This window comes from Bombyx mori, chromosome 18, assembly GCF_030269925.1.
Source record: "Bombyx mori chromosome 18, ASM3026992v2".
NCBI lineage: Eukaryota > Metazoa > Arthropoda > Insecta > Lepidoptera > Bombycidae > Bombyx > Bombyx mori.
In genome coordinates this window covers 4,496,926-4,512,254 of record NC_085124.1, presented here as the reverse complement: position 1 = coordinate 4,512,254, position 15,329 = coordinate 4,496,926, and the positions used below count along the sequence as shown (strand labels likewise).

Genomic DNA, 15,329 nt, shown 5'->3' with positions numbered 1-15,329 from the left:
TGGGCTGATAAGAAGTAGTTCGGTATTGTAATTGTTTGTGATTGTTACAGTGGGCGTTGTCGGCGGCGGCATGCCAGAAGCCGCCGGTGGCGAGAGGCGGCACGTGCCGCTGTATGGCCGGCTGGTGGCTGAAGAACAGCTCGCGTCCATGAGCGCGCCTTCAGACATTCAGGTGAGCGCCGTAGTGCGCAACCCTCGAGCTTTCTGCTGCTACCGTACCCCCACTAAGGTAAATGATGCACGAGGCAGTTTGCCGGTTTAAAACACGCGAGACACCGGAACTAAAATACCAAAATCAGCTTCGAGGAAATCACTTGATCGCGAAATAAATGTGTGTATGTACATTAAAAAGTGCATTTAAACAATTGACGATGTTAGTAGCACGATATCAAATTACATAAAAATTTCAAGATCCCAAATTCGCATGTAACACACGTACCTTCTGTTTGTTTAAAAGAGCCATTAACCGGTCGCGTCTAGACGTTACGCGCAAGTTGCAAAATAAATTAATCGATGAAGTGCCACTAATTACCGATTACAAGTGCGCTCTCTTTCGCTCTAACATTAGTATGCTTTTGTCCAATACGCAAAGAGTACGAATCGATATGACAACATTTCGAATCATTAGTTCAGACCGCGTTGAGGATCAGTTTTGGAACACGATGCTCCTAAATTCTAGTTAATAAATGATGCAAACTAAGATTCTCATAAAAACATGGGTCTTCTTATCTCATACAATTCATTTCGAATGCATCACAGTACGTTAGTTCAGGATAGTACTGAATGAGAACTGCGCTATATCAGGTGTGAGTCGATTGTTTATAATTTTCACATCGTTGAATGAGTGTTTACACAAACCGTCTCGTGTATTATCATACATCATGCACTTTTTGTTGTGGAATGTAGATTGGCAATTGCGTAATTGTTTTATTTTCTTCTATTAATATTTTTTATTTTGTTCATTATAATATAATATTACACCAAACTTAAACTTATACTTTGTAGTTAGTAGTTTTATTTATTTATTATTTAGTAGCTCTCGACAATCCGCTTGCTTTGCAATTTCACATTGCCAATACTATAATATTATCTCCAAATCTATTGATTTCGTTTATTTCTTCTGCCTAGGCTATGCAAGCCAGAATACCACATCACTTTCGGGATCCTTCGACAGCGCCGCTACGGAAACTTAGCGTCGACCTCATTAAAACTTACAAACACATAAACGAGGTAAGTACCAGATTTGTATTGAAAATTGTAAAGGATTGTTAACAACATCTACTGTTATTGTCATGAAAAATAGGGAGAACTATTATAAAACAACAGTCGTTAATAGTGTGGACGGTCCGATAATCCTTGTATTATTAACAAACGGTGTCATTCGTGGTTATCAAATATCTACTCGTTGCTACGTTTTGAGCTACACTTGTTCGCTCTCGTCCGAAACTCGCTTCGATAAAGCGGCACGACACGAGAACCCTCTCATCGTGGCCGCCGGAAACTACTTTCCCGATCCTGCAGACAGAATGGGAAGCAGTCGACGTCGCCCCAAACACGTCCACTAACGGTGCTTTTAGGTACTTCAAGCAGCGGTCATCGTTCTCGTCGAACCCGTCGCTTTCGACGAAGGGCTCGACAAGTAAATTAACCCTCAGACACAGCCCACTGAGTTTCTCGCCGGATCTTCTCAGTGGGTCGCGTTTCCGATCCGGTGGTAGATTCTGCGAAGCACGGCTCTTGCTAGGGTTCGTGTTAGCAACGTCGTCAGGTTTTAGCCCTATGAGCTCATCTACTAGTTAAGGTTACGCTGAAATAACCCCTCAAGGCTCTCAGCTAGGTAGGGGAAAAAAAGTCCGAAACGATTAACTTACGCTCACTGTCATGTAATTATTGTTTACCTGTTCTACTCGGAAATAATAGTGCGACCTTTGTACAATAATTTTAAATCGTTCCATTGTTCGCGAGTTTGATTTCACGAGGCACGTGTTTTGCTGTTGTACATAACATATTCCCACCCACATAAGGGCACAGGATTTGTATATACCAGGCGGTGTCTGTTGCGACCTTTTTCGACGGTCGTGGGCGATCGTTCGAAATGAAGCCGAGCTATTTGCGTGGGATCAAATTTATTGCATCGTAAATAAAAAAATACTCAATGAATTAACCAACTCTTGAATGAAACGTTGGTCTGGTTAGTTATATGTAGCATTTTGTAGATTTCCGAATGCTGACAACCCTTGACCACGGATATTAGTTTTCAAAACGGAAACAAAAACGAATAGACGCAAGATAAAACCGTAAAAGTGAAATTTGGTTAATTACGTTTTATTTGAATTTTGTTTTTATAAATTTCGTTGGGATTCATGCTAAGATTTATAGATACTTACGTTTAATAAAACAGAAAAGTGGATTGGAATGGCCAGCAAATTAACGCCAAGGTTCCGTAAAATATTCAAAGGTCTAAAAATGGGAATTATTTTATTTGTGAAAACTCGTCGTTATGTTGAGCAAATTTCGGATACCGAAAACGCACAAGCCTCATCCCGACAACTTATAAAATCCAATTAATGAATTATTATAAGGACAAGATTTCTTCCTACAATCTCTTGTTTGCAATTAGGCGCTAGAGGAATGCGTTGTTTTAAATATCACAGGAGACTTCCAAGACCGAACGTAAGCCCTGTCACTGACGTAGCTGACGTCCATGGGAGACGGTAACCATCAGGTAGGCCGTGTGCTCGTCTGCCTACAAGGGAAATAAAATAAAGCTACTATGCTTAGATATGCCAATACGCCAATGTTCGTATAACGCACTAGCACTAGCAGTCCAAGGAGGCCGTCATCGCTTTTTCTGATTAAAAGCCTGACGTGTGACTTAAAGTTTGACTTGAAAGTATTCAAAATAATTTGATGTTTCCTCAAGAATATTCTCTAACATCAATCTTAATAACCACACATTTCGACTGAGCGCCAATTAATGTTAAATATCATCTTAATTGTTGAATTGTTTAGTTAGTTGCTTAGTTAAACTTCCAAGGTAATGCAAGGGCTAGTTAAAGTGACCTTCCCCATGGCACGTGTAGGATGTTTTCATTGGTTCGTCGCGGTTTGCGTCAATTTCAGCGCCTCGCAATAAAAACTGCGTCATAGTTTTTTTTATCCGAACAGATGACGCGTCGTTTGGAAAACATCGAAAGTTATTGCAACATATGTGATTTTGGATATAAAACAGCATAGTTGCCGTTGAAAATAGGTGAAACCCATTGAATATGAATTCTAACTTATTTTTGGTTTTATATTTTTTTATATTTTCATTTCATTCAATTTTAATTTCTTTATTGTTTAATTTTGTAAATTTGAAATTGGGTTTGCTCTACTGTAACGTTGAACATCTCATTCCCAATACACTGACGCTTTTCCTTTATCGCGCGAACGAAGCCACGGGTAACAGCTAGTAATTTATATTATCGAAAACCTAAAAACTTCAAGAATTCGTTATGTCAGTTCATAATTTCATAATTTAATATTAATGAATATTTGACAGTAACTTTCGCACATAGTTTTTTTTTTTTACAGTAACTTTCGCCGTTTTTTTTTTAGATAGGCCGTGAATGCGCTGTTTTTTTTAAACGCAACAAAATTATTACAAATAATTTTTTTCTAACCCGGAAGTGGCATCCCTAATTGCTTAAGGTTAACGAGCTCACGGCCCACCTAGATTAAGTAGTTACCGAAGTCCATAGACGCACAACGTAAATGCCGCTACATTAAGATATGGTATTGAAGTTTCAGTTGTATTGTATAAAGACTTTAAACTGGAACGGATGATTGCTTCGGTAGAAATGGCAGGATGGTGGTATTTATTCGTGCGGATAGGTACTACCACCATTAGACTCTTGTGCAACAATAAAGTAAAGATCCATAAAATAGATGGATCAAAATCGTTGAAAGTTAGACTTTATTTAACTTATTTCAAAAAAAATTCAAATTAAATTTATTATATACTACCAAGATCATAATATAAATCAATTAATGTTTTAAAATAAAATATAATTTAAACACACAAACACGGGTGAATATTGTTTTTATTTTTATTTTAATATACTCATATATTTAATGGCAATGACGTACTTGGACTGATTGAAATAATTGTGGGCTCTGTTTAAGTCTCATGAAATAGTTTAATACATACCTTTGAGTCAAAAGTGTTTTGCCTTGTTTTCATTGTCAGTTGTGTCGTGTAAACATCAAAACTAAATGAGCTCTCTGTATACACGTGGTTTATCCATTCGCTTTTATTTATGTTATGTTTATAATTTATTAATAGAATTATGGTGGTCATTGCCCTATTTGGTGGTATATTTACATGACCGCTGCCAGAATAATGTAGGTACTTGGACGCGTGCTGCGTGGGAGTCGGTGAAACACGTCACTGCACTCGTGAAATCTAATTTTCGTTTTTCTATTACAATTTACGTTTCATTATTTTGGACATATAATAATAATAATAATACGGTAGATATTTTATACACATTCAACTTTTCAGAGTTTCCGCTATGACAAGTCCTCGAAACCTCTTAGAAGTGCGTAGGCAGCGGCTTGGCTCTGCCCCTGGCATTGCAGAAGTCTATGGGCGACGGTAACCACTCACAATCAGGTGGGCGGTATGCTCGTCTGCCTACAAGGGCAATAAAAAAAAAGAGTCCTTGATCTCTCGTTAATCCAATTTTCATCACAAGGGTAGTGGACAGAAAATAATGAAAATTTATATAAATATTTTACTATTATACTTGTGTTGTTGAGCAATCCAAACAAACGAGGCTTTGTTGTGTTGTGTTATAAAATACGATTGTATTCTTAAAGTCGCTGCGATCGTAAATTAAATCTTGGAAACTATTTTCCTCGATCCGTCTTCCTTGATGGATTTATATAGGGAATAAGTTGTAATGTTGAGATATGAGATATGATACTTTTATGACATTCTACTAAACCGGAGTCCTAAACAATCGATTAATAATAATATACGGTACTTCGGTTATGAGGGTAAGATGAAATCAGTTTATTGAATCAAAATTCGAATCTCAGTTATGATTATGTTGTCAGACTTTTCTAGTCGAGAAGTGTTATTTCAAATATAAAATGTACACGTGAATTATACGAATAATTCACCGACAAAGGAATAATGAAAAATCCTTGGTATTTCATCTTACATTTTGATGAGTTATTGCTAATAATACATGTATCTGAAGCTACGTAAGTCAGATCGATCTATGTTCAACGCCTGTCGGTTTACAGCCGTCTATTAATACCGCATTGTGGTAATGCGGTCTGACTGATTGGTTCCGAGTGATCTGATTACGTCATATATTTTTTGCCGTTCGCACTTCGGAACATGGGCAACGTTACGTTATCGTGTCTGCGAAATGAAAATCCATCAGTTTCTCGAGAATTACGTTCGTGACGTAAACTAAATTATCTGTGATGTTGGAATGACGTCGGAGTGCGCACGTGAAGCTGTTGTTAACTTAATTCTCGTTGATTGTGTGAAGAGAATTATGTGTAACTTGTCAATTCGTGAACTTCGAAACTGGATTGAAGGATTAGTTGTTTGATTTGTTCGTTATCAAGAAAAATCCTGACATACAAATGTTGAACGGTCACTAATATCCTGTTCGTATGTTCATATCAGTTTCAAATTGATTTTGATTACAAAACGGATTTAATGATCGTCGAAGATATAGTTTTGCGAATGCAACACGCGTACCTCTAGCTATGAAGCAACAGTCTGCACTGGATGCAATAGGCGACAATGACTAACGCCTGCGGCCTGTGGGCGAATTTCGCAAGCGGCGGCCCCTCGATGCCAATACGATTCGAGTCAAGGAGATACTACTTAGATATCGAAATGTACTGAACGTTCGACGAGATCGGTTGTCCTCTTTTTATCCTTATCGAAAGTCTAGACCTCGATTAGATCTGCCGAGATTTCACTTAGAACCTATACAGTGAGATGTCTTCGAAATGTTCAGAGTTGTTTGTAAAACGTTTCAGTATTTCCTTTAAGCGCACATATTAATGTGATTAATATCTATATATTAATACGTGAAGCAAAAACTTTGTACCCCTTTTTACGAAAATTGCGCGGATGGAGGAGTATAAAATTTTCCACACTTATAGAGAATATAGAGAAGAAGTGCACAATGCTAATATTTTTTAAAAATAATGCATAAAAGATACATTAAATCAATAAAGAAAACATTATACTACATACCATGTATTTGACACACACGCATGCATACTATTTATTGTCAAACTTTTGTTCTTGACGTCTATTGTCAAATTGAGAATAGAATATGGTTTGTCTTTGTTAATATTTTTTATAGAGTAGTCTTGGCGAAATTAGTGATTATAGAAGTATAAAATACAATCATAATAGTGTACAAACTTACAATTCCAATTAGTTATAGTCGAATTTCGACTACTGCGGGACCACTAATTTTATCAAATCGTTATTTACGTTATTGTTAGATACGTTTGCATCACGATGGAATATGTATTGTTGTAATATATAAACATGCTTGTTCTTATCTATAAAACCTTAACACTTTAATTATCCAACAAAAACAAAAACAAGTTCCGTGTTAGTAAGTACGACTTAGATAATTTATTTTTGTCAACGAAATTCTAGAAAACACTTATCGTCGTCTAAGTAGGTATGTGATGCTTTCGCCCCATGAATACTATCGTGTGGATACAACACTACTGGCGGAACATCAGCTGTGCCAGTTATCTGCGTAATTAATTGCGATATCGCCCATTCATACCGTCGGTTAGTTTCACTACGAAAACATATTTTTCTCTACGCCGATGGCTCTTCAGGAAAACATTATAATTAATGTTTTCCATCTTAGGTTTACGTTCATTATCAATATTAGATTTGTTGGTTTAATTGAAAGTATTTTCTCCTCATTTTCCCTGGACTGTTTACTTAACGATGTTCATTGAACTTAAATCGCCGAGTGCAAGAAGCCAACAGAAAATTGATTACAAGCTCATCGCTTATTTTGTTTGTTATACAATTATTTTTCTAATCGTGTTCAAAAACCTCCGAAAACGTTTTATTATAATAGAAATAATGCTTTCGGTTCTATTAATTATATTACACGAAAATGTTATCGATCCGGGTTTTATTGATTTGCATTCACGGAATGTTGATTGAAATTCTTAGAAGTGATATTTTCTTGAGGAATTAGTGATATATGTCTCAGTCTGTCGACTAATCACGAGTACACGAGTAGCAAACAGTGTAATGCAAACGGGCCAACTAAAGTGAGTCAAGGTGAGTGCGCGACGTCACGCTCACACTGTTGCCACCCGGATTATTGTGTCGGCTGTCGGCGCCGTTAGGGCGGAGAACTGTCTACATACTCTTGGAAACACGCTTTTCTCCATCCATATGGCACATCTATTAACGAAACTGAATCGAATATATTAAATCGTATCAAATTGGAGACAATAAACAATGTAACAACATATGTAAACACGAAAAACTTATATGACCGTATAATTACTGGCTTATCCGTTTGTGGAATAGACTGTCCTGGGAATTGTAAATGTTAGGCGAAACGAGTTACACGATGTCCCATACCCATTGTATGATTCGTCATTAAGGCGCCGTTTTTTGCTTTCTTTCTATTTTTTTTTGTTTTTTGTGACTTAGATTGGTGGACGAGCTCACAGCCCACCTGGTGTTAAGTGGTTAGTGGAGCCCATGGACATCTACAACGTAAATGCGCCACCCACCTTGAGATATAAGTTCTAAGATCTCAGTATAGTTAAAACGGCTGCCCCATCTTTCAAACCGAAACGCATTACTGCTTCACGGCAGAAATAGGCAGGGCGGTGGTACCTACCCGTGCGGACTCACAAGAGGTCCTACCACCAGTAATAAATATTGCCAGTAATTTATGCCAGTTTGACGAAGTATTCAGTACAACAGTACGTGATTCGCTACCGATTCCGTTTGTGTACGTAGATGTTCTAACGCGAGCTGTAATCGACACGTGTATGGACTTAAAAATGAGGCAATCCAATTATTATTTCCTATTTTAATGTTCATGTTATCAAATGACATTGTAACTATCATAGTTTATGAAGTAAATACTTGATAATCACACGGAAATCTGAATATCGCGATAAAAGACGGCACGCTTAGAGCCCCTCGTGTTAAGTGGTAAACGAAGTTCATAGACATCTCGACGTGAATGTTGTCACCCACATTCAAAAATGAAAAATCAAAAATTTTTTATTCAACATAAATGAAAGTACATACTTGTTGAACGTCAAAAGAACTACCGCCAATTCACAAGAACTAGCCTCCGTCCTGAGAAGAATTGGCAAGAAACTCTGCGGGCATGTCTTTTTTTTTTAAATATTGGTTGTTTTTTTTAAATATTAGATTTTTTTTAAATATTCATTTTACAATGATTATTATAACAATTATTACAATATTGAAATGCCCGGAGCGAGCAATTCAGACATAAAGTCGAAAGCTCCAACTATATTGTTTTTATAACCGTCCCGTGCCCTAAAACCGAAACGCTATGTCTGTTCCGCTGCAGATATAAAGTTGTTGATGGTACCTACCCGCACAGATTTACAATAACTGCTTCACCTAGATTATCGATACGTTTTGTCACTATAGCGCTAACATTATATATTATATATAACATTATAGCCCCTGGCATTGCTGAAGTCCATGAGCGACGGTAACCACTCACCATCAGGTGGGCCGTATGCTCGTCTGTCTACAAGGGCAATAAAAAAAGAAAAAAACATAAATACTAGAACATGCGTTAGTCGATGGAAACAAGGCATTAGATAATAAGACTGCGAATTTTCTCGAAACATTTCATCTACGTACGAAGTTTTCAGTTATAGTGACAGACTTCAGAACAAACGAGGCAGTTGCGGTCCTTGAACCACTCAGTCGATCGGTGCTAAGGTCTTCAGTCAGGCTGCTAATTGCGTGTTAAATTTTACCTGACATCGTTCAACCTTCGGCGGTGCACCGTTATAACTTGAACCGTGTCGGAAGTCCGCGCTTCAAGCAAACAATCGTCCATTACAGATCATTCATATCTGGACATACAGCACGAATGATTCAGAAAAGTTCACGTTGCTTCTCAGGTGGTCCAATACATACAGCCTTGTCACAAATAACTCTTAACACTAACGTAGTGAAACTTCGGGAACAATAATGTGATTTAATTAAAGCACTGCCATATAACGTAATAAGAATACATGATAGTATAAAAGCAAAAAAAAAAACAAACAGAATCGATTAGGATAATCGTTATGTCATATCAAGTGGGACTATGACCTCTTCCAAATTGTGGTGCTGTGAGTGGTACTAATAGACTCCAGTCCGGAACTGGCCTACCTATTAATTTTAATAAAATTGCGAACTCTTATGAACCACTGGTTTACATACATTTTTATGTAAGTCTGATACATAGTTGCAGCTTCTAAAACAGATATGTAGCGTAAGCTAACGGAGTGTACTACTAAAATGTGTGTCACGCCCATAACCCGTCTGATAATAAAGTGTTTCAAGGAGACGATTAAGTAATTTTATGACATGTTACACACTTGCGCACTAATAACATATACACTTGAATTTACTCAATATGCATTGATTTTATTATCATGTCGGATTATTATAAATAGTGTTCGTCGAACGCACGATATTCTACCAGAATCATTGACACCTAAAGAATTAGATTAATCTTACGTATTATATTATTGATTTGTTTAGCGATTGACATGGTTTACACCTGATGTTAAAGGCTTACTGGAACCGATAGATATCATACCGTGAAACTCGTCCTCTTTCTTGAGAAGTAGAATCGAATTAGAAATTAGAAGTCACAATTTTTTTGTATAACGTTTGTCCCACCCTTCAAATCGCAACGCATGTTTGCTTCGCGGCAAAATTTGTCAGAACGAACCCGCCTTGCCATTACCGCTTACGATAAGCCAGACCACCAGTAAAAACGATTCCTTATTAATCTAAACCTAGCTGTAAGTTCCCTTAAATTTATAAATAAAGAAATGAAAATGTTTTAAGTATACAGCTCGCGTTCCTACTCTATTATAGCAAGCACAAGGTGGCCGAACCCATTTGCCTTGCAAACGAGACTAAAGAGGATTAAATATTTTTCTGCCCAGTTATAACACGTAATTAACACAAAATCAACTTTGAGCGGGAAATATAAGCAGTAAGAAAGTAAAATTTTAAATAAAAAGAAAGAAAACTCGAATATAAATTTAAAAAAAAACAACCATTTTATTCCGTAAAATATTATAAAGATCTAATCTTTTTAAGGAAATTGCAAATGTGTTTAGATTATTTGATTTTAAATAAACAATATTTGTACATGTTTAGTATTTTGCGTGCTAGTTCTTGTGCGAACGTCCGGTCCATTCCTTTCTCAAAGAAAATCTTATTCTAACGCCATTGCGGATTGTCCTCATTCATATCAGTGTGCACGACGGTATTCGCATTGTTCTGTCAAATGACTTTGAGGTTATCACAAGTGCGTTTAGATGAATTATGTTTCTTAATTACCGTGAATATAAAAACTACAACAAAAATATATAATGTTTTCTTTTAATTAATTTACATTTGAGAACAGTCTGACACCGTTGCCGAGTTGTACCGAAAGAATATCTAATACAATTTAGGTTGAATATAATTTGTCTCTCCCTAATTAATTTCTAAGTTGGTTGAGTTATTATAACGCCCCCGGTCTACGTTTAATTGTGATTTTCGTCAATTCTTACAAGATGCTGAATTTGGGTTAGTCGTTTCAGTACGGAAAAAATATTTTAACATTTCAGTGTCTCTATTTTAGGATCTATATCTTTAGATGTGAGAAAAAATTTGAGCCATTACAGTTTTGTCTTTTTAGTTTGCTCAATACGCGAAGGGCGAGCAAATATATTAGATATTCTGAAACTTAATTTCTTGACTGATTTCATGACGTGTACCTGATCATTCTGTGTAACTTATAGTTAGCAGCAATAATTAAAACTAGTTCCACTTGGGAAATATTGAATGTGAATGAATGTGTTACAATACTGACTTTATGTAGTTAATTATATTTTGAAGTATTTCGGATTCTTTTCACATTGCCACTTGCAAATGACCTTCAAATCGACTTAATTTCAAAATGTTTTATACGGTTCTTGAGCGCGCGTGACATCTTTATCTGATTAATAATGGTTAACCTTGTTAACAAGTTATGGAACGTCTAGCATTGTTTAGTATTAACATTTAGGAAAAAACACTTGTAAACATAACCTCTAACTGTAAAGAAACGAGAAATGAAAATAAAAAGTCAGATATTCAATATGATCAAAATATGTGCTGGTGGTAGGACCTCTTAAGTCCGCGCGGGTAGGTACCACCATCCTGCCTATTTCTGCCCTGAAGCAGTAATGCGTTTCGGTTTGAAGGGTGGAGCAGCCGTTGTAACTATACTGAGACCTTAGAACTTATATCTCAAGGTGGGTGGCGCATTTACGTTGTAGATGTCTATGGGCTCCAGTAACCACTTAACACCAGGTGGGCTATGAGCTCGTTCACCAATCTAAGCCATAAAAAAAAAGCAATCCAAATAGTAAAAGTAAATTTAAAATGCCGGCGGATAACAGTTACGTAAATTGAACGTACAATAAGATTATTAAATTTGCATCGGGTAAAGGATCATGTTTGGCCTTCCGTCCGCAATTGGGGGCGTCTAAAGCCTTTAACTCTACCCTAGGACGTGGGCTTCCAAGAGGTAATCACGTTTGTAAAGTGAACAGTTCCAGACAATTAGCCACCGTTTTTCGGCTTTCCTGATCCCTGTTACAGTACGTTGTTAGCGTGCTATTTCTGGCACGAGGTCATTGTTTCGGAACATTTTTAGGCACATTCAGCGTTGGGCATGATATGAGCATAATTCAAGTGTCGTTAATGAGATCATTGCTTCGGTTCCCTATATTGTGCACTGCCTTTTTGTCTCTGATTTGATTTGCTAACGAAATAACTTGGTAACAAAATGATAAATTGATTTTATAAAAAAATAAATTAATAAATACCCATTGTTAGTCATTGACCATTTTAATTGTGTCTAAAACGATATACATGGTAATTACAAGGATTTGACAGCTTCGATCATTTACTTAACCACTAGCAAGTAGTTCCATTTTACGACGATTATTTGAACGCTAGTAAAATTTTTATTGCAAAGTTTCTCTCCTTGATTAAATAAGCTTTTTAGTAATTAGTGGTGTTTTAGAAGGTACACCGGCAGAGACAAAGAGTCATCTCCGTTTAGTGCCTTTATAGTAAGCGTTAATCTCGTTTTGCGCAATTAGTTAGTCGATGGTACTCTTGTTGTCCGCCCTGGGAGGGTAAATACTCCACATTTTTTATTTATTACTTTTGTACTTGTATCTTTTTAAACCAAACGTTTTCTTTGGAGACTGAAACCACTTCATTGAAAGTCGGTTGACTTATGTACAGCATGGACAATTAAAAGTTTTTATTTTAAGTATTTTTAATGAATTCAGTGAATGCCGACAAACACATGAGGTCGCAATTTAGTGATTATTTGTATATTTAGTAACATGAAATTTATTCTTCAAACAGCAGAAGATGGCGGGGTTGTGGAGAAGTAGTGTGTGCGGGAGTACGAATTCATGTTACAGTAGACCACCAGTAATGTAACTCCCCTTATGTTGATACATCTATAGGCGTCAGCAGTATCCACATAACACCAGAGGGGCCGTGAGCTTGTCCACCCGCTTAATCAATAACATTTTTTTTTCTTAGAAATTATTCCTTTGGTGACGTTTTGTTTTTCTCTATCGTAGCATAGAAGGATTCTATTGGAGAAGTCAACGAAAACAGTTTTGAGTTCGTTGAACTATCGTAATGCTTTTTAGCTCGGAGTCACCTTTCGGTCGTTTGTGTCACCTTGTTACAGAAACTTGAACGTCTACAGTTGTTACAAAACATCGACTGGGTCTGATCCGTGAATTTTGTATTATGTATTCTTTAAATTGTAAGAAACGAATTTTGTTTTTTTTTAATTTTTAGACGGCAGAGAGTTTTAAATTCAATCACCATTTAACTATAGAGGAACGTATGTTGAATGTATAATATTATAAAATTTTAAAGATCTTGACTTTTTTGCTCTCGCACTGTAAAAACTTGAGTAAAAAGTCGAATAACTTCCCTTTGCTTTTTTTTTTGACATTGAACGTTTTTCAGTAGAACCAGGAAGAAAAATTTTCGCATTAAAAATTTAATAATCGTCGTCTTCACACGGAAGGCTTGTGTAGCTAGGCTAAAAATAACCGTACAAACGTATTATTTAGTTGGTATTTACCTCGAGAACATCCTTCAACAAGACGAATGATTAACGCTACTTGTGTATTCGTTCTCACAGCCGGCGCATGCAAGGCCGCTTACCCGGCGAATAAATCAGCTGATGCCAGTCACTGATTCACAGCTAGCTACACACCTTGCATTGTCTAACAGCTGATTTCCTTAAGACACCAAACACGATGCATTTCCCAAGCCTTCTGCATTCAAGCACGTTTTAAATCGGTTTTCTACGTCCTGTATCCTGTTGCGAACAATGAAGACGGTTTAATTTCTTCTACTGGCTGAATTTAATTGACGCATTACTTGTATTTTGAGGCTGGCAATTCGATAAAACGACCTCCTTGCTTAATCTTTTCAAACTACAATTTTAAACGATACCTGTTATCGGTTATTAGAAAAAAAGTCAAATTAATTGTTCAACAGAATGTATTCATTTTCCGTAATAATTTTTTACTGGTGGTAGGACCTCTTGTGAGTCCGCGCGCGAGTAGGTACCACCATCCTGCATATTTCTGCTTTGAAACAGTGATGCGTTTCGGTTTGCAGGGTGGGGCAGCCGTTGTAACTATACGGAGACCTTAGAACTTATATCTCAAGGTGGATGGCGCATTTACGTTGTAGGTGTCTATGGGCTCCAGTAACCACTTAACAACAGGTGGGCTGTGAGCTCGTCCACCCATCTAAGCAATAAAAAGAAATTGTAATTGCAATTAAGATTGTAACCACTTGTTTTATGGGCAGCGGTGCTCGTGCTATGAGACTTATTTGCTATGGTACGTACATTCTTAGAATCACGTTACAATCATTGAAACGTGCTTAAAACCGATGCATGTAAATGGTCACGACAAACAAACATCGCAATACAGTTCAGTTCCGACCAGTCCAGTGTTAAATACGAAAATAGGTTTGACCTAGCTACTGTGTAATTGCGTGGGATTGCGGATGTGTCACACGGGCTTACCGAACCGGAATAAGTTGGATACACACCGTCCCTATTAAAATAAACGAATGTCAGGAAAATTGATTTAAATGACGGATTCGTGTCTGTGTCTGTTGATGTGATGACCTAAGTTAAACTCCGATTAATGCTGTCCCGCTTGGACTGAGTGCACTGTCGAAATTTTATATTATTACACAAGGTTCGAACCATTTTCAGACGTATAGCGCGGGTAATAAAACTTTCTTTGAACGTATGTTGTTATTTTCCTCATCGTGTTCAAGTAAACACTAATAAAGTCGTGTTCGCAACAACACGCAACGAGTCCAAGGTCTTGGTTTAATTCTAATTAAAACATATTTCTAGATTGTCGAATTTTCCCCATTTTTATTAGTGTAGATCCTCTGCCGACCTCTCATGCTCCCGAAACCTAACTTCCATAGTAATCACAAGGTGAATGTCGAGGTCGATTTTGGAGGTCGAGAATCTTACGACACGCTCTAACACCATTCTATAAGATAGAAATCCAGAAGTGGAAATTATGTAAGAAAGTAAGCTGAGAATTAGAAGTATAACTTCTGAACGAAGCCAAGGTATCACCTGATTAATATCCTGGTAGATTGTTACCGTGTAAGAAAGAGGCTCTGTTCTAAAACTTTTAAATCTTGCATGATGTTTTGTTTGTCTACAAAAAAACAATGGATTTCCTATCGTCGTCCAGCTACAGGACACGTTGACTCACTTGGACGTAGCGACCGTCTCTTGTGACTCATATTATTTTTATGATATTTTGCTATTTTTGTAAATGATGCATCAACAATCAAGTTTGCATGCATTTCGTGGATAAAGACGTCGAGGAAATTGAATTTAGCTTTCGCCGAGCGAGGGAAATCGATGCACGCCCGTATATAAAAAATCGATTTACAAATTATATTCAAATTAAAATTTAAT

At 36.9% G+C, this 15,329-nt stretch overlaps 1 protein-coding gene across 6 annotated transcripts in view; it reads left to right on the top strand.

The window, feature by feature from the left end:
• LOC101738805 (serine/threonine-protein kinase minibrain) overlaps window positions 1-15,329 on the top strand; it is a 119,986-nt gene that overhangs the window by 16,697 nt on the left and 87,960 nt on the right. For 3 of the 6 annotated variants that reach the window (XR_009975512.1, XM_038017298.2, XM_012692122.4), the window contains 2 exons: window positions 51-229; window positions 1,129-1,230. Coding sequence is in view for 5 of the 6 variants with exons in the window: in XM_038017298.2 (XP_037873226.1) it covers window positions 51-229; window positions 1,129-1,230 (281 nt within the window). In the remaining variant the exon portion in view is untranslated. The remainder of the gene's footprint in view (window positions 1-50; window positions 230-1,128; window positions 1,231-15,329) is intronic. The other 3 variants (XM_004928140.4, XM_062673607.1, XM_038017299.2) reach the window with 1 other exon arrangement.